The 20,762-nt window shown below is 38.7% G+C and overlaps 1 protein-coding gene across 1 annotated transcript in view; it reads left to right on the top strand.

Moving 5' to 3' along the window:
* AXDND1 (axonemal dynein light chain domain containing 1) overlaps positions 1 to 20,762 on the top strand; it is a 104,821-nt gene that overhangs the window by 53,919 nt on the left and 30,140 nt on the right. Inside the window, exons 18-19 of the mRNA XM_057508226.1 lie at positions 1,780 to 1,979; positions 2,789 to 2,885. Coding sequence (XP_057364209.1) covers positions 1,780 to 1,979; positions 2,789 to 2,885 — 297 coding nt within the window. The remainder of the gene's footprint in view (positions 1 to 1,779; positions 1,980 to 2,788; positions 2,886 to 20,762) is intronic.

Raw genomic sequence — 20,762 nt, forward strand, 5'->3', positions numbered from 1 at the left:
AACATTATGTTTACTAGATTCCCCCCTTCACCAAGTCACCCCCACATACCCCATTAGTCACTGTCCATCAGCGAAGTAAGATGCTGCAAAATCACTACTTGTCTTCTCTGTGTTGCACAGCCCTCCCTGTGCCTCCCCCATGCATCAGACATGCTAATCATAAGGTCCCCTTTCTTCTTTCCCCCCACTTCTCCCTCCCTTCCCACCCATCCTCCCCAGTCCCTTTCCCTTTGGTAACTCAAACAGCAGTCTTTTTAACCATTTCTCAGAAGGGTTGCCTTTTTCCTGATATGTTAATTCAGGTATAAAAATATACTAGTCCACATTTTATACTAGTCCTTCTCTTCTGAGGTGGGAATCTTGGGTTTTAGTCCTGGAGAGGTTATCATTTGTTTGTTCATTCAACAAACATTTATTAAGCACTTACTCCGTGCAAAGTACTAGTGTGGTTTTGAGGGATAAAATGATGGCTGATACCCTAAAGAGAAGCACAGGCTGATTAAGGAGACAGATATGCCAATGATTATAATGCAGATATGTACACAAATACTGTAGAAACATAGGAAGGGGAGCAAATTAAAGTCAATGGACTGCATTTAATTTCAGGGACCCACCCTCAGTTGAGCCCCAGTGCAGAGGTTCCCCAGCTTTTCCCTGTTCACAGTGCCATTTGTGCCCCAGAATTTTCATACTCCTAAGCCAAAAGAAGTATCTCACAGTTCATTTTATTAAGTAGCAGGTTCAAATAACTTACTAAATATTTATATGCTAACAACTTAATGACTGCTTGGAAAAGTAATATATATTAAAACAGTTAAACAAGGAGGCCATTAGAGTGGGGTAGCTCTTGTGGCTTTAGTCTGTGTGTTTACATAAACAAACCAGAGCCAGAGCTGATGCACTCGAATCTAAGAAAATGAAACTCAATAAACTATATATTAGTCCTAAACAGTCAACCAGATTTTCTTGAATATGAAAAAAGAAACTCAAGAACAATTATCATAACAGCCAAATAACTAAATTTTCTCAAGTAAGGCAAACATTTGAGGGATAGCCAATTCAATAATTTCTTTACTTCAGTGTGTTTGCTATAAAAATTTCTTTCCTAGCCCCTGCCAGTAGAGCACCCCTAATCATTTTTTGTTTTACCCTGCCCAATTCAAATCATTTGCTCAAATACACTTTGCAGAATTTAATGTGTTTCAATTTAACTTTATATACATGTATATTGAAAGGGAAAAAAGCCCTTTTCATTGCATTCTCATTTAATCAAAATTACTTACTAATGGAATGTAGGTATGTGGCCACTGTGCAACTTCTCTAACCTTGGATCCTTGAAACCAGCTTTGCAAAGATACATCATCAAAAGTGATACAGTGCATCTAGTGCTGAAACTGTGAACTACATCAAGTTCATGGTGTGCTGACAGCTGTTACACGTGACTGTTATTTCACCCAAGAATTTTAAATCCTATGGCATCATGGAGAGTTTGCTCCGAGCTCTGGATGCCTTGGTGCATGATTTGGGAACTGCAGCTTTAGTGGGTTAATACCCTTGCCAAGTTAAAGAAGAGGAAGAGGGTAGTTTAATACAATGTAGTGACCATCAGAAAATAAGGTTCTACTAGCTGAGTAGTGATGATTTGATTTCATTAAGAATGATAGCGTTGTTGAAAGTTGGGCCCAGGAATGATAATTTCTGTTTTTAAATTTGGTATGGTATTTTACAGGTTGATTTATTTAAAAATCAGTCATTTATATTATAATCATTTTTTAACAGATGGATGAATTGCATACATCTATGGTCCAGTGGATGGTAAATTTGCTGATTTTAATGATACCTGACTTTACTGATCAAGACACTCTCCCAGCATTGGAGGAGGAAAGCGCTAAGAAACATGATATAGGAGTTGGAGAGTTAGAACTAGAGGCAACTGCACTGGCAAGAAAGTTGTCCCAATACACCAGCTATTTGAGAAGGTGAGACTATCTGTTTATTTTATTCCTGCCCCTTTGAAGATTAAATGTGACATAAAGCAGGGGAGAGAAAGGCAGTGAAGTAACAGCAATAAGGGATTGTTTTAAACCTTGAAAGAATTGCTAGTTCGGTTTTTAAACTAGCTTCAACAGTGCCCAGCTGAAATAAGAGCTTTTGGTGTTTTCCCAAGGACTCTAACATTCTTTTTAAAACAGTGTTAGCATTGGCAGGATGGGAATTGTGTATGTATGTGGGAGTGAGAATAAAAACAAAACAAGAAGACCCACCTACCTGCATAAGTAAGATACATCTGGCACTTTTGCACATATTGGGGGGCATGTATGAAGAAGCTTGCAGTTTCTGTGTAATTCCATTCAAAGCTGAATTATACTTTTATGTGTTTTCACTAAACACTAACCAGAATATCTCCTTTAAAAAAAAATGGACAAATCCTTATAGCTGAAAAGCTTGAAGATTCCTACTGAATAAAGATGAGGTCTGAAAAATAATAATGTATCACCTAGGAAGTATACTGTCACTATGATTACTTCAAATTCAGGAAGTAGCTTTCACAATCCTGCCAGTTTTCTCCTTCATTTCCAGTCAATGTAACCATGGTCAAGAGTGAGAAGAATGGGGGGAGAAAGAAGACAAGGGTGAGAAACTGAGAAAGAGACAAATTATTCTCACTGGGGAGTCAGTAGCTCAGTTATTATGGGGAACTTCCACTGTATCTGGGTTTGAAACACTTAGAAGAGGAACTATCAATAAATAGGTCATGGTGTGTGTATGTGTGTGTGTTTTTTCCCAGTTGTTGCAAAGGGATGGTAACAGCTATGGCTCTGAATAAGGCAGGCCACTTAGAAAAACATCCTACGAAGGAACTTTGTGATCTGGATAAGATGAAGGTAATAATTCTGTTCCCTCTTACTTTTGTTTTGTTTATTTTTAGAAGACTTTAAAGGTTTCATTGATTTACAATGAACTGTGTAAAATTTGATCATTTCTAAAGTATGCATACACCCATAAAATGGTCATACAATAAAAAAAAAAAGAGCCTATGCAACACACTCAAAGTTTTGTCATACACCTTTGTAATCTCTTCTTCCAGCCTCATCCTGTCCCCAGGCAATGTCTGATCCACTTTCATCACCAAAGATTATTTTTCATTTTCTAGAATTTATGTGAATAAAATCATATAAAATGCATGCTTTTTGTCTGACTTCTTCGACTAAGTGTAATTATTTTGAGATTTACTCATATTGTTGCTTTTATCAAAAGTTCATGCTTTTTAGTGCCGAGTAATATTTTATTGTATGGATATATACTATCCATTCTCTCCTGATGGGCATTTGAATTGTTTCCAGTGTTTAATAACAAAGCTTCAATGTATATTCAGGAACATATGCATTGCTTTCATTTCTCTTAAGGAAATATCTAGGAATGAAATAGCTATGTCATATGATATAGTACATGTGTGTTTAACTTTTTAAGAAAGTGCCAAACTATCTTCCAAAGTGGTAAAACCATTTTATACTCCTGCCAGCAGTATATGAGAGTTCTCGTTGCTTCACATCCTCACCAACACTTGGTATGGTCAGTCACTTCAATTTTAGACATTCTGTAGGTGGGTAGTGGTAGGCCACTGCAGTTTTAATTTACTTTTCTTTAATAACCAGTGATGTTGAACATCTTTTCATGTGCTTATTTGTCATCCTGATATCTCCTTTGGTGAAATGTATTTGGAAATTGCCAAGAGAGTAAATCTTAAAAGTTCTCATTACAAGAAATGACTTTTAAGAATCTTAAAAGTTCTCATTACAAGAAATTACTGTGTGAGGTAATGGATGTTAACTAGGCATATGGTGATCATTTCACAATACATACAAATATCAATTCATTATGTTGTACGTCTTAAACTTATTAAATGTTAGATGCCAATCAATTATATCTCAGTAAAACAGGGGAAATGCCAAAAAAAGATACTCAGTTGTCTTGTAATTTGGTTAGTGGATAATTAAGATATTTAAACAGTTACAAGTGAAATAAAATTAATAAACTGTTTGTGAAAAAAGATGAAATATCTGTTCAAATTTTTGGCTCATTTAGTATTAGTTTGTTTTCCTATTACTGAGTTTGAGAGTTCTTTACTGAGTTTGAGAGCCTTTTATCAGATATTTACAAATATTTTCTTTCAGTCTGTACCTTTTCTTCTCTTAATGATGCCTTTCAAAGGGAGGAAGTCCTTAATTTTAATGAAATTCAGTCTATTTTTTTTCTTTTATGGATCTTGTTGTTGGTGTTGTAAGAAAATTTTTGTCTTGTAGTAATAACACCACAAAGATTTTCTCCTAGAATTTTTATAGTTTTAGGTATTATATTTGGGCCTGTGATTTATTTTAATTTTTTCATATAAGGTGCCACGTATAGGTTGAGGTTCATTTTTTGGCATTTGGATATCCAATTGTTTCAGCACTATTGGTTGAAAAGACTGCTTTGTAATTGCATCTTTGTGGAGAATCTATTGACAGTGTATGTGTGGATGTTATTCTGGACATTCCATTGTGTTCAGTTGCCCCATTTGTCAACATTGTCATCATTATCAAGCTGTCTTAATTACTATACTTTATAATAAGTTTAGAAATCAAGTAGTGTAAATCCTCCAACTTTTTTTTCAAGATTTATCTGGCTATTATTAGTCCCTTGTTTTCCATATGTGAAACTTTTAGAATTAGAATTAAAAGATAGGAAGCCTGTCTTATGGATTTCTCCAGAAAAGCCTGTTGGGATTTTGATTATGATTACATTTAATTTATTGATCTCCAATTTGTGGAGAATTGACATCTTAACACTGTTGAGTCTTTGGGTCTGTGAGGGTGGCCTCTCTCTTCATTTATTTAAGTCATTTATTTCTTTCAACAAAGTTGTGGTTGGTTTTCCGTGTACAGGTCTTACACATCTTTTGTCCAGCTTATCCCTATTTCATATATTGGTACTATTATAAATGATGTTCTCTTGTAATTTCAATTTCTGATTATTCATTGTTAATACATAGATTTATAATTGATTTTTAAATATATTGATCTTATATCGTGTGACCTTGCTCAACTCACTTATTTAAGAGTTTTTTCTTATGGATTCCTTAGAATCTTCTATGTACAGTCATGTCATCTGCAGATAAGGACAGTTTTATTTCTTCCTTTCTAATCTTTATGCCTTTTATATCTTTTTCTTGCCTTATTACACTAACTAGACTCTCTACCACCAGGTTGAATAAAAATAGTGAAAGCAGATATCCTTGCCTTTTTCCATCTTAGAGGAAAAGTATTTATTCTGTCATCTTTAAGTATAATGGTAGTTGTAGGTCTTCTATAGATACTTTATCAAATTAAGGAAGTCCTTTTCATTCTGTGTTTGCTGAAAAGATTATTTTTTGAGAGGGCATCTCTCATATTTATTGATCAAATGGTTGTTAACAACAATAAAATTCTGTATAGGGGACTCAATGCACAGTCATTAATCAACCCCAAGCCTAATTCTCAACAGTCTCCAATCTTCTGAAGCATAACAAACAAGTTCTTACATAGTGAATAAGTTCTTACATGGTGAACAGTGCAAGGGCAGTCATATCACAGAAACTTTTGGTTTTGATCACGCATCATGAACTATAAACAATCAAGTCAGATATGATTATTTGTTTGATTTTTATACTTGATTTATATGTGAATCTCACATTTCTCCCTTATTTATTTTTTTTTATAAAATGCTGAAGTGGTAGGTAGATGCAAGATAGAGGTAGAAAACATAATTTAGTGCTGTAAGAGGGCAAATATAGATGATCAGGTCTGTGCCTATAGACTAAGTATTAATCTAATCTACACAAGGGCCACAAAACATCCACGGATGCAGAAGATTTCTCTCAAAACAGGGGGGGTGAGGTTCTAAGCCTCCCCTCTGTTGGTCCCCAATTTCTCACCTGATGGCCCCTTGCGACTGTGCCTGTCTTAGGTTGTTCCTCCCTTGAGGAATCTTACCCATCTCTGGCTAACCAGTCATCTTCCGGGGCCATACAGGGAAATGTAAAGTTGGTAAGTGAGAGAGAAACCTTATTGTTTGAAAAGGTTAGCTTTTTACTTCTTTGCAGATTTATGCCCTGTGGCTTCTATGCCCAGCATTTGTCTTGAGGTATCTTTACCACTTGGAAGAATTATGATACTCGGTAAATTTGATATGAGGCACGAATTCTATTTAAGGGTTGTAATTAGGAAGGAAGGAAGAAGAAAAGCTATAGAAGTAGCAGGCGGAAGAAAACATGGGAAGATTGATTATTTCTTTGACATATCTTCTTGTAGAGTAACTTCAGCATGTATAGGTTTTAAACAACTAATTAAATTGCGCACACACATTAACATAATATGAGTATAGTTACATAACCAAAGCATACCTGTAATTACCAGCCATCACCAGGAAACCAAGAAAACCAGTTAGGCACCTTAGGCATTTGTGAAAACTTATCTATGATATGGTGGATATTGTCCAATTGAGCTTGAACAGTCTGAGAGAAATCAGACAAATTAAAACAACACATTCCTGGGGACTGTTCACATCCCATATGTTCTTTTAACAGTAGATAGTCTATAGTTGCACGATTTTGGAGCGCTGCAACTTGCACTTCTCCTAATTCTTGGTTGACTTCCGACAGTATAGATCCAGTCAAATTTGTTGTTCTACTGTATGCACAGGCCAGCTTAGATATCTCCTTCTTCATTCATGGCAAGTCCAGGAACCGGTGGGATGGATGCAGCTACAACTGCAACAGCACCTGGATCTTTCTTGAAGTTTTTTGATGATCATCTTCTGGAATGACTCTTCCAAAGGATATTGATGTTGGAAGTTCTTCTTCATATCTTATCTTAGTTAGTTTTCTGGGTAGCCAAATTAGGCTTTGATCCTCTGTATAAACACAAATAAACCCTTTGCCCACACTTTGATATGACCTTTAGACCATTCTGAAGAACCGATTGGAGATCACCACACAGGAACTGCTTTTTTCTTTTTTTTGTTTTTTGTTTTTGTTTGTGAGGGCATCTCTCATATTTATCGATCAAACGGTTGTTAACAACAATAAAATTCTGTATAGGGGAGTCAATGCTCAATGCACAATCATTAATCCACTCCAAGCCTAATTTTCGTCAGTCTCCAATCTTCTGAGGCATAACGAAAAAGTTCTTACATGGAGAACAAATTCTTACATAGTGAATAAGTTACATGGTGAACAGTACAAGGGCAGTCATCACAGAAACTTTCGGTTTTGCTCATGCATTATGAACTATAAACAGTCAGTTCAAATATGAATACTCATTTGATTTTTATACTTGATTTATATGTGGATACCACATTTCTCTCTTTATTATTATTATTTTTAATAAAATGCTGAAGTGGTAGGTAGATACAAGATAAAGGTAGAAAACATAGTTTAGTGTTGTAAGAGAGCAAATGTAGATGATCAGGTGTGTGCCTGTAGACTATGTGTTAATCCAAGCTAGACCAGGGCAATAAAACATCCACGTATGCAGAAGATTTCTCTCAGAACAGGGGGGGTGAGGTTCTAAGCCTCACCTCTGTTGATCCCCAATTTCTCACCTGATGACCCCCCTGCAACTGTGCCTGTCTTAGGTTGTTCCTCCCTTGAGAAATCTTACCCGTCTCTGGCTAACCAGTCATCTTCCGGGGCCATGCAGGGAAATGTAAAGTTGGTAAGTGAGAGAGAAGCCTTATTGTTTGAAATGGTTAGCTTTTTATTTCTTTGCATATTTATGCCCTGTAGCTTCTATGCCCAGCATTTGTCTTGAGGTATCTTTACCACTTGGAAGAATTATGATACTCGGTAAATTTGATATGAGGCACGAATTCTATTTAAGGGTTGTAATTAGGAAGGAAGAAGAAAAGCTATAGAAGTAGCAGGCAGAAGAAAACATGGGAAGATTGATTATTTCTTTGACATATCTTCTTGTAGAGTAACTTCAGCATGTATAGGTTTTAAACTACTAATTAAATTGCGCACACACATTAACATAATAGGAGTATAGTTACATAACCAAAGCATATCTGTAATTACCAGCCATCTCCAGTGAAACCAAGAAAACCAGTTAGGCACCTTAGGCATTTGTGAAAACTTATCTATGATATGGTGGATATTGTCCACTTGAGCTTGAACAGTCTGAGAGAAATCAGACAAATTAAAACAACCCATTCCTGGGGACTGTTCACATCCCATATGTTCTTTTAACAGTAAATAGTCTGTAGTTGTAAGATTTTGGAGCGCTACAATTTGCACTTCTCCTAATTCTTGTTTGAGTTCCAACAGTATACATCCAGTCAAATTTGTTGTTTTACTGTATGCACAGGCCAGTTTAGATATCTCCTTCTTCATTCCCATGGCAACTCCAGGAACTGGTGGGATGAGTGCATCTACAGCTGTAGCAGTGCGTGGATCTTTGTTGGGATTTTTTGATGATCATCTTCTGGCATGAGTCTTCCAGAGAGTGCTGATGTTGAAAGTTCTTTTTCATATCGTATCTTAGTTCATTTTCGGGGTAGCCCAATTAGGCTTTGATCCTCTGTATAAACACAAACAGACCCTTTGCCTACACTTTTATATGCCCTTTATACCCTTGTGTAGGACTCATTGGAGGTCTCCACACAGGAACTGCCTTTTTTTTTTTTGGTATTATTAATCTACACTTACATGACAAATATTATGTTTACTTGGCTCTCCCCTATACCAGGTCCCCCCTATAAACCCCTTTACAGTCACTGTCCATCAGCATAGCAAAATGTTGTAGAATCACTACTTGCCTTCTCTGTGTTGTACAGCCCTCCCCTTTCTCCCACCCCCCCATGCATGCTAATCTTAATACCCCCGTTCTTCTCCCCTCCCCCTTATCCCTCCCTACCCACCCATCCTCCCCAGTCCCTTTCCCTTTGGTACCTGTTAGTCCATTCTTGAGTTCTGTGATTCTGCTGCTGTTTTGTTCCTTCAGTTTTTCCTTTGTTCTTATATTCCACAGATGAGTGAAATCATTTGGTATTTCTCTTTCTCCACTTGGCTTGTTTCACTGAGCATAATACCCTCCAGTTCCATCCATGTTGCTGCAAATGGTAGGATTTGCCCTTTTCTTATGGCTGAGTAGTATTCCATTGTGTATATGTACTACATCTTCTTTATCCATTCAACTATCAATGGACATTTAGGTTGCTTCCAATTCTTGGCTATTGTAAATAGTGCTGCGATAAACATAGGGGTGCAATGGTCTTTCTCATACTTGATTGCTGCATTCTTAGGGGAAATTCCTAGGAGTGCAATTCCTGGGTCAAATGGTAAGTCTGTTTTGAGCATTTTGATGTACCTCCATACTGCTTTCCACAATGGTTGAACTAGTTTACATTCCCACCAGCAGTGTAGGAGGGTTCCCCTTTCTCCACAGCCTCACCAACATTTGTTGTTGTTTGTCTTTTGGATGGCAGCCATCCTCACTGGTGTGAGGTGATACCTCATTGTAGTTTTAATATGCATTTCTCTGATAATTAGCGATGTGGAGCATCTTTTCATGTGTCTGTTGGCCATCTGTATTTCTGTTTTGGAGAACTGTCTGTTCAGTTCCTCTGCCCATTTTTTAATTCGGTTATTTGTTTTTTGTTTGTTGAGGCGTGTGAGCTCTTTATATATTCTGGACGTCAAGCCTTTATCGGATGTGTCATTTTCAAATATATTCTCCCATACTGTAGGGTTCCTTTTTGTTGTATTGATGGTGTCTTTTCCTGTACAGAAGCTTTTCAGCTTAATATAGTCCCACTTGTTCATTTTTGCTGTTGTTTTCCTTGCCAGGGGAGATATGTTCAAGAAGAGGTCACTCATGTTTATGTCTGAGAGGTTTTTGCCTATGTTTTCTTCCAAGAGTTTAATGGTTTCATGACTGACATTCAGGTCTTTGATCCATTTTGAGATTACTTTTGTATATGGGGTTAGACAACGGTCCAGTTTCATTCTCCTACATGTAGCTGTCCAGTTATGCCAGCACCATCTGTTGAAGAGACTGTCATTTCCCCATTGTATGTCCATGGCTCCTTTATCAAATATTAATTGACCATATATGTCTGGGTTAATGTCTGGATTCTCTAGTCTGTTACATTGGTCTGTGGCTCTGTTCTTGTGCCAGTACCAAATTATCTTGATTACTATGGCTTTATAGTAGAGCTTGAAGTTGGGGAGTGAGATCGCCCCTACTTTATACTTCTTTCCCAGGATTGCTTAGGCTATTCGGGGTCTTTGGTGTTTCCATATGAATTTTTGAATTATTTGTTCCAGTTCATTGAAGAATGTTGCTGGTAGTTTCATAGGGATTGCATCGAATCTGTATATTGATTTGGGCAGTATGGCCATTTTGATAATATTAATTCTTCCTAGCCAAGAGCATGGGATGAGTTCCAATCTGTTAGTGTCCCCTTTAATTTCTCTTAAGAGTGACTTGTAGTGTTCAGAGTATAAGTCTTTCACTTCCTTGGTTAGCTTTATTCCTAGGTATTTCATTTTTTTTGACGCAATTGTGAATGGAGTTGTTTTCCTGATTTCTCTTTCTGTTGGTTCATTGTTAGTGTATAGGAAAGCCACAGATTTCTGTGTGTTGATTTTGTATCCTGCAACTTTGCTGTATTCCAATATCAGTTCTAGTAGTTTTGGGGTGGAGTCTTTAGGGTTTTTTATGTACAGTATCATGTCATCTGCAAATAGTGACAGTTTAACTTCTTCTTTACCAATCTGGATTCCTTATATGTTTTTGTTTTGTCTGATTGCCATGGCTAGGACCTCCAGTACTATGTTAAATAACAGTGGGGAGAGTGTGCATCCCTGTCTAGTTCCCTATCTCAGAGGAAATGCTTTCAGCTTCTCGCTGTTCAATATAATGTTGGCTGTGGATTTATCATAGATGGCCTTTATTATGTTGAGGTAATTGCCCTCTATTCCTATTTTGCTGAGAGTTTTTATCATGAATGGATGTTGAACTTTGTCAAATGCTTTTTCAGCATCTATGGAGATGATCATGTGGTTTTTGTCTTTCTTTTTGTTGACGTGGTGGATGATGTTGATGGACTTTCGAAAGTTGTAACATCCTTGCATCCCTGGATGAATCCCACTTGGTCATGGTGTATGATCCTTTTGATGTATTTTTGAATTCGGTTTGCTAATATTTTGTTGAGTATTTTTGCATCTACGTTCATCAGGTATATTGGTCTGTAGTTTTCTTTTTTGGTGGGGTCTTTGCCTGGTTTTGGTATTAGGGTGATGTTAGCTTCATAGAATGAGTTTGGGAGTATCCCCTCCTCCTCTATTTTTTGGAAAACTTTAAGGAGAATGGGTATTATGTCTTCCCTGTATATCTGATAAAATTCCGAGGTAAATCCATCTGGCCCAGGGGTTTTGTTCTTTCATAGTTTTTTGATTACCGCTTCAATTTTGTTGCTGGTAATTGGTCTGTTTAGATTTTCTGTTTCTTTCTGGGTCAGTCTTGGAAGGTTGTATTTTTCTAGGAAGTTGGCCATTTCTCCTAGGTTTCCCAACTTCTTAGCATATAGGTTTTCATAGTACTCTCTAATAATTCTTTGTATTTCTGTGGGGTCCGTCGTGATTTTTCCTTTCTCGTTTCTGATACTGTTGATATGTGTTGACTCTCTTTTCCTCTTAATAAGTCTGGCTAGAGGCTTATCTATTTTGTTTATTTTCTCGAAGAACCAGCTCTTGGTTTCATTGATTTTTGCTATTGTTTTATTCTTCTCAATTTTATTTATTTCTTCTCTGATCTTTATTATGTCCCTCCTTCTGCTGACCTTAGGCCTCATTTGTTCTTCTTTTTCCAATTTCGATAATTGTGACATTAGACCATTCATTTGGGATTGTTCTTCCTTCTTTAAATATGCCTGGATTGCTATATACTTTCCTCTTAAGACTGCTTTTGCTGTGTCCCACAGAAGGTGGGGCTTAGTGTTGTTGTTATCATTTGTTTCCATATATTGCTGGATCTCCATTTTGATTTGGTCATTGATCCATTGATTATTTAGGAGCGTGTTGTTAAGCCTCCATGTGTTTGCTTTCTTTGTACAGTTTATTTCTAGTTTTATGCCTTTATGGTCTGAAAAGTTGGTTGGTAGGATTTCAATCTTTTGGAATTTACTGAGGCTCTTTTTGTGGCCTAGTATGTGGTCTATTCTGGACAATGTTCCATTTGCACTTGAGAAGAATGTATATCCTGTTGCTTTTGGATGTAGAGTTATATAGATGTCTATTAGGCCCATCTGCTCTACTGTGTTGTTCAGTGCTTCCGTGTCCTTACTTATTTTCTGCCCAGTGGATCTATCCTTTGGGTTGAGTGGTGTGTTGAAGTCACCTATTGCAGTCTATTTCCCCCTTTAGTTCTGTTAGTATTTGTTTCACATATGCTGGGGCTCCTGTGTTGGGTGCATATATATTTAGAATGGTTATATCCTCTTGTTGGACTGAGCCCTTTATCATTATGTAGTGTCCTTCTTTATCTCTTGTTACTTTCTTTGTTTTGAAGTCTATTTTGTCTGATATTAGTACTGCGACCCCTGCTTTCTTCTCGCTGTTGTTTGCCTGAAATATGTTTTTCTATCCCTTGACTTTTAGTCTGTACATGTCTTTGGGTTTGAGGTGAGTTTCTTGTAAGCAGCATATAGATGGGTCTTGCTTTTTTATCCATTCTATTACTCTGTGTCTTTTGATTGGTGCATTCAGTCCATTAACATTTAGGGTGACTATTGAAAAATATGTACTTATTGCCATTGCAGGCTTTAAATTTGTGGTTACCAAAGGTTCAAGGTTAGCCTCTTTAGTATCTTACTGCCTAACTTAGCTCGCTTATTGAGCTGTTATATACACTGTGTGGAGATTCTTTTCTTCTCTCCCTTCTTATTCCTCCTCCTCCATTCTTCATATGTTGGGTGTTTTGTGCTGTGCTCTTTCTAGGAGTGCTCCCATCTAGAGCAGTCCCTGTAAGATGTCCTGTAGCGGTGGTTTGTGGGAAGCGAATTCCCTCAGCTTTTGTTTGTCTGGGAATTGTTTAATCCCACCATCATATTTGAATGATAGTCGTGCTGGATACAGTATCCGTGGTTCAAGGCCCTTCTGTTTCATTGCATTAAATATATCATGCCATTCTCTTCTGGCCTGTGGGGTTTCTGTCGAAAAGTCTGATGGGTTTTCCTTTATAGGTGACCTTTTTCTCTCTAGCTGTCTTTAACACTCTTTCCCTGCCCTTGATCTTTGCCATTTTAATTATTATGTGTCTTCATGTTGTCGTTCTTGGATCCTTTCTGTTGGGGGTTCTGTGTATTTCCGTGGTCTGTTCGATTATTTCCTCCCCCAGTTTGGGGAAGTTTTCAGCAATTATTTCTTCCAAGATACTTTCCATCCCTTTTCCTCTCTCTTCTTCTTCTGGTACCCCTATAATACGGATATTGTTCCTTTTGGATTGGTCACACAGTTCTCTTAATATTGTTTCATTCCTGGAGATCCTTTTGTCTCTCTCTATGTCAGCTTCTATGTGTTCCTGTTCTCTGGTTTCAATTCCATCAATGGCCTCTTGCATCCTATCCATTCTGCTTATAAACCCTTCCAGAGTTTGTTTCATTTCTGTAATCTCCTTTCTGGCATCTGTGATCTCCTTCAGGACTTCATCCCATATCTTTTGCATATTTCTCTGCATCTCTGTCAGCATGTTTATGATTTTTATTTTGAATTCTTTGTCAGGAAGACTGGTTAGGTCTGTCTCCTTCTCTGGTGTTGTCTCTGTGATCTTTGTCTGCCTGTAGTTTTGCCTTTTCATGGTGATAGGAATAGTTTGCAGAGCTGCGACGAGTGACGGCTGGAAGAACTTCCCTTCTTGTTGGTTTGTGGCCCTCCTCTCCTGGGAGAACAGAGACCTCTAGTGGCTTGTGCTGGGAATGTGCACGCAGACAGGGTTTCTGCTTCCTGCCCAGCTGCTATGGAGTTTATCTCTACTGTTGCTGTGGGCGTGGCCTGCCTCGGGCCGCTGCTCCAAAATGGTGGAGTCGCATTGGAGGGGGAGCAGCCTGGAGACTATTTATCTCCGTAAGGGGCCTCCGAGCTCCCTGCAGCCCTGGGGATTAGGGTGCCCAGAGATCCCCTTGTTCTCTACCTCTGGATTAAGTGTCCCGCCCTGCCCCTTTAAGACTTCCAAAAAGCACCTGCCAAAACAAAACAACGACCACAAAAAAAAAAAATTTTTTTTAATTAAAATAATAGGTAAATAAAAAAAAAATGGCTGCTCGTTTTTCTTTATTCTCCGGCGCCTGCCTCAGGCATCTGCTCACTGGTCTTGCTGCCCTGTTTCCCTAGTATTGGGGTCCCTATCCCTTTAAGACTTCCAAAAAGCGCTCGCCAAAGCAAAACAGAAAAAAAAAAAATTGGCCGCTCGCTTTTCTTATGTCCTCCGGCACCAGGCCTCCGGTACCCGCTCACTGTTCTTGCTGCCCTGTTTCCCTAGTATCCAGGGCCCCCCGCGCACACACTCTGTCTGTGCTCTGGCCCGGATGGCTGGGGCTGGGTGTTCAGCAGTCCTGGGCTCCGTCTCCTTCCCGCTCTGCCTACTCTTTCCCCGCCAGGAGCTGGTGGGAGGGGCGCTCGGGTCCTGTGGGGCTGGAGCTTGTATCTTACCCCCGTTACGAGGCACTGGGTTTTCGCAGGTGTGGATGTGGTCTGGATGTTGTCCTGTGCCCTCTGGTCTTTATTCTAGGAAGAGTTGTCTTTGTTATATTTTCATAGATATATGTGGTTTTGGGAGATTTCCACCGCTCTACTCAAGCCGCCATCTTGGCTCCCTTTTGGAGTGCTGCATTCTTAGGGTAAATTCCTAGGAGTGGGATTCCTGGGTCAAATGGTAAGTCTATTTTGAGCATTTTGAGGAATCTCCATATTGCTTTCCACAATGGTTGAACTAATTTACATTCCCACCAGCAGTGTAGGAGGGTTCCCCTTTCTCCACAACCTCGCCAACATTTGTTGTTGTTTGTCTTTTGGATGGTCGCCATCCTTACTGGTGTGAGGTGATATCTCATTGTGGTTTTAATTTGCATTTCTCTGATAATTAGTGATGTGGAGCGTCTTTTCATGTGTCTTTTGACCATCTGAATTTCTTTTTTGGAAAACTGTCTGTTCAGCTCCTCTGCCCATTTTTTAATTGGATTATTTGTTTTTTGTTTGTTGAGGTGGGTGAGCTCTTTATATATTTTGGATGTCAAGCCTTTATCGGATCTGTCACTTACAAATATATTCTCCCATACTGTAGGGTACCTTTTTGTTCTATTGATGGTGTCTTTTGCTGTACAGAAGCTTTTCAGCTTAATATAGTCCCACTTGTTCATTTTTGCTTTTGTTTTCCTTGCATGGGGGGATATGTTCAAGAAGAGGTCGCTCATGTTTATGTCGAAGAGATTTTTTGCCTATGTTTTTTTCTAAGAGTTTTATGGTTTCATGACTTACATTCAGGTCTTTGATCCATTTCGAATTTACTTTTGTGTATGGGGTTAGACAGTGGTCCAGTTTCATTCTCTTACATGTAGCTGTTCAGTTTTGCCAGCACCATCTGTTGAGGAGTCTGTCATTTCACCATTGTATGTCCATGGCTCCTTTATCAAATATTAATTGACCGTATATGTTTGGGTTAATGTCTGGAGTCTCTAATCTGTTCCACTGGTCTGTGGCTCTGTTCTTGTGCCAGTACCATATTGTCTTGATTACTACGGCTTTGTTGTAGAGCTTGAAGTTGGGGAGTGAGATTCCCCCCACTTTATTCTTCTTTCTCAGGATTTCTTTGGCTATTCAGGGTCTTTGGTGTTTCCATATGAATTTTTGAACTATTTGTTCCAGTTCGTTGAAGAATGTTGCTGGTAATTTGATAGGGATTGCATCAAATCTGTATATTGATTTGGGCAGTATGGCCATTTTGACGATATTAATTCTTCCTAGCCAAGAGCATGGGATGAGTTTCCATTTGTTAGTGTCCGCTTTAATTTCTCTTAAGAGTGTCTTGTAGTTCTCAGGTTATAGGTCTTTCATTTCTTTGGTTATGTTTATTCCTAGGTATTTTATTCTTTTTCATGCAATTGTGAATGGAATTGTTTTCCTGATTTCTCTTTGTATAGGTTCATTGTTAGTGTATAGGAAAGCCACAGATTTCTCTGTGTTAATTTTGTATCCTGCAACTTTGCTGTATTCCGATATCAGTTCTAGTAGTTTTGGAGTGGAGTCTTTAGGGTTTTTTTTATGTACAATATCATGTCATCTGCACATAGTGACAGTTCAACTTCTTCTTTACCAATCTGGACTCCTTGTTTTCTTTTGTTTTGTCTAATTGCTGTGGCTAGGACCTCCAGTACTATGTTAAATAACAGTGGGGAGAGTGGGCATCCCTGTCTTGTTCCCGATCTCAGAGGAAAAGCTTTCAGCTTCTCGCTGTTCAGTATGATGTTCGCTGAGGGTTTATCATATATGGCCTTCATTATGTTGAGGTACTTGTCCTCTATACCCATTTTGTGGAGAGTTTTTATCATGAATGGATGTTGAATTTTGTCAAATGCTTTTTCAGCATCTATGGAGATGATCATGTGGTTTTTGTCCTTTTTTTTTTTGATGTGGTGGATGATGTTGATGGATTTTCAAATGTTGTGCCTTCCTTGCATCCCTGGGATGCATCCCACTTCGTCATGGTGTATGATCCTTTTGATGTACTTTTGATTTAGGTTTGCTATTATTTTATTGAGTATTTTTGCATCTATATTCATCAGGGATATTGGTCTGTAATTTTCTTTTTTGGTGGGATCTTTGCCTGGTTTTGGTATTAGGGTGATTTTGGTTTCATAGAATGAGTTTGGGAGTATTCCCTCCTCTTCTATTTTTTGGAAAACTTTAAGGAGAATAGGACTTATGTCTTCTCTGTATATCCGATAAATTTCCGAGGTAAATCCGTCTGGCCCGTGGGTTTTGTTCTTGGGTAGTTTTTTGATTACCGTTTCAATATCTTTGCTGGTAATTGATTTATTTAACTTTTGTGTTTCTTCCTTGGTCAGTCTTGGAGGGTTATGTTTTTCTAGGAAGTTGTCCATTTTTTCTAGGTTTTCCAGCTTGTTAGCATATAGGTTTTCATAGTAGTCTTTAATAATTCTTTGTATTTCTGTGGAGTCTGTCATGATTTTTCCATTCTCATTTCTGATTCTGTGATGTGTGTTTATTCTCTTTATCTCTTAAAAAGTTTGACTAGAGGCTTATCTATTTTGTTTATTTTCTCAAAGAAACAGCTCTTGGTTTTATTGATTTTTTCTATTGTTTTATTCTTCTCAATTTTGTTTATTTCTTCTCTGATCTTTATTATGTCCCTCCTTCTGCTGACTTTAGGCCTCATTTGTTCTTCTTTTTCCAGTTTCGATATTTGTGATGTTAGATTATTCATTTGGGATTGTTCTTCCTTCTTTAAGTGTGCCTGTATTGCTATATACTTTCCCCTTAAGACTGCTTTTGCTGCATCCCACAGAAGTTGGGGCTTTGTGCTGTTGTTGTCATTTGTTTCCATATATTCCTTGGTCTCTATTTTAATTTGTGTGTTGATCCATTGATTATTTAGGAGCATGTTGTTAAACCTCCATGTGTTTGTGAGCCTTTTTGTTTTCTTTGTAGAATTTATTTCTAGTTTTATACCTTTGTGGTCTGAAAAGTTGGTTGGTAGAATTTCAATCTTTTGGAATTTACTGAGGCTCTTTTTGGGACCTAGTATGTGGTCTATTCTGGAGAATGTTCCATGTGCACTTGAGAAGAATGTATATCCTGTTTCTTTTGGATGTAGAGTTCTATAGATTTCTATTAGGTCCATCTGTTCTAGTGTGTTGTTCAGTGCCTCCGTGTCCTTACTTATTTTCTGCCTGGTGGATCTATCCTTTGGGGTGAGTGGCGTGTTGAAGTCTCCTAAAATGAATGCATTGCATTCTATTTCCCCCTTTAGTTCTGTTAGTATTTGTTTCATATATGCTGGTGCTCCTGTTTTGGGTGCATATATATTTATAATGGTTATTATATCCTCTTGTTGAACTGAGCCCTTTATCTTTATGTAATATCCTTCTTTATCTCTTGTTACTTCCTTTGTTTTGAAGTGTATTTTCTCTGATACTAGTGCTGCAACCCCTGCTTTCTTCTCTCTGTTGTTTGCCTGAAATATGTTTTTCCATCCCTTGAGTTTTAGTCTGTAAATGTCTTTGAGTTTGAGGTGAGTTTCTTTTAAGGAGCATATAGATGGGTCTTGCTTTTTTATCCATTCTGTTACTCTGTGTCTTTTGATTGGTGCATTCAGTCCATTTATATTTAGGGTGATTATTGATAGTATGTACGTATTGCCATTGCAGGCTTTAGATTTGTGCTTACCAAAGGTTCAATGTTAGCTTCTTTAGTATCTTACTGTGTAACTTAGCTCGCTTATTGAGCTGTTATATACACTGTCTGGAGGTTCTTTTCTTCTCTCCCTTCTTATTCTTCCTCCTCCATTCTTTATATGTTGGTTGTTTTATTCTGTGCTCTTTCGTGTTCCTTTAACTGCTTTTAGTGAGTAGTTGATTTTATTTTTTGCCTTTAGTTAGTATTTGGTTGGTCTGCTTTCTTTGCTGTGATTTTATTTTCTCTGGTGACATCTGTTTAGTCTTAGGAGTGCTCTCATCTAGAACAGTCCCTCTAAGATAGCCTGTAGAGGTGGTTTATGGGAAGCAAATTCCCTCAACTTTTGCTTGTCTGGGAATTGTTTAATCCCTCCTTCATATTTAAATGATAATCGTGCTGGATACAGTATCCTTGGTTCAAGGCCCTTCTGTTTCATTGCATTAAATATATCATGCCATTCTCTTCTGGCCTGTAGGGTTTCTGTCGAGAAGTCTGATGTGAGCCTGATGGGTTTTCCTTTATAGGTGAACTTTTTCTCTCTAGCTGCCTTTAAAACTCTTTCGTTGTCCTTGATCTTTGCCATTTTAATTATTATGTGTCTTGGTGTTGTCCTCCTTCGGTCCTTTCTGTTGGGAGTTCTGTGTATTTCTGTGGTCTGTTCGATTATTTCCTCCCCCAGTTTGGGGAAGTTTTCAACAATTATTTCTTCAAAGACACTTTCTATCCCTTTTCTCTCTCTTCTTTTCTGGTACCCCTATAATAAGGATATTGTTCCTTTTGGATTGGTCACACAGTTCTTTTAATATTGTTTCATTCCTGGAGATCCTTTTATCTCTCTCTGTGTCAGCTTCTATGTGTTCCTGTTCTCTGGTTTCAATTCCATCAATGGCCTCTTGCATCTTATCCATTCTGCTTATAAATCCTTCCAGAGTTTGTTTCACTTCTGTAATCTCCTTCCTGGCATCTGTAGTCTCCCTCTGGACGTCTGTAATCTCCCTCCAGACTTCATCCCTTAGCTTTTGTATATTTCTCTGCATCTCCATCAGCATTTTTATGATTTTTATTTTGAATTCTTTTTCAGGAAGACTGGTTAGGTCTGTCTCCTTCTCTGGTGTTGTCCCTGTTATCTTTGCCTGAAATTTTGCCTTTTCATGGTGATAGAGATAGTTTGCAGAGCTGGCATGAGTGATGGCTGGAAGAACTTCCCTTCTTGTTGGTTTGTGGCCTTCGTGTCCTAGGAGAACAGCGACCTCTAGTGGCTGTGCTGGGCAGCTGCGTGCAGAAAGGGCTTCTGATTCTTGCCCGGCTGCTATGGAGTTTATCTCCACTGTTGCTGTGGGCATGGCCTGCCTCGGGCTGCTGCTCCAATATGGTGGAGCCGCATTGGAGGGGGAACGGCCAGGAGGCTATTTACCTCTGTGAGGGGCCTCCGTGCTCCCTGCTGCCTAGAGGGTTAGAGTTCCAAGAGTTCCCCAGATTCCCTTCTGCTGGACTAAGTGTCCCAGGACGCTTCCATCCAGTGGTGGGGTCCCTGTCCTTTTAAGACTTCCAAAAAGCACTCGCTTTTCTTTGTTCCTGGTGCTCCAGCTGCAGGGACCCGCTCACAGGTCTTACTGTCCTGTTTCCCTAGTTTCCAGCACCCCACGCATTCACTGTGTCTGCGCTGTGGTGCAGATGGCTAGGGCTGACTATTTAGCAGTCCTGGGCTCCCTCTCCCTCCCCGCTGTATCTCCTCTTCTCCTGCCCGGAGCTGTGGTGTGGGGTGCTCGGGTCCTGCCGGGCCGGGGCTTATATCTTACCCCCTTCATGAGGCGCTGGGTTCTCGCAGGTGTGGATGTGGTCTGGATGTTGTCCTGTGTCTTCTGGTCTCTCTTTTAGGAAGAGTTGTCTTTGTTGTATTTTCAAAAATATATGTGGTTTTGGGAGGAGATTTCCGCTGCACTACTCATGCTACTATCTTGGCTCCGCCTGAAAAGATTTTTAAAGTCAGCAGTGAATGATTTTATCACATCCTTTTTCTTCATCTAATGAAATGGTCGTGTAAGTTGTCTTTTTTAGTTTTTTAATATGATGAATTACGGTAGGTCCTCCTTATCAGCAGTTTCACTTTCTGGGGTTTCAGTTATTCCTGTGGTCTGGAGCACATGATCCTCCTCTGATGTATTGTCAGAAAGTCACCAGCAGCCTAAAGTTATGTCACACTGCTTAGGTCATTTAGCTCACTTCATCTCATCACATAGGTATTTTATCATCTCACATCATCACAAAAGGA

The sequence above is a fragment of the Manis pentadactyla genome, chromosome 9 (assembly GCF_030020395.1).
Source record: "Manis pentadactyla isolate mManPen7 chromosome 9, mManPen7.hap1, whole genome shotgun sequence".
Taxonomy (NCBI): domain Eukaryota; kingdom Metazoa; phylum Chordata; class Mammalia; order Pholidota; family Manidae; genus Manis; species Manis pentadactyla.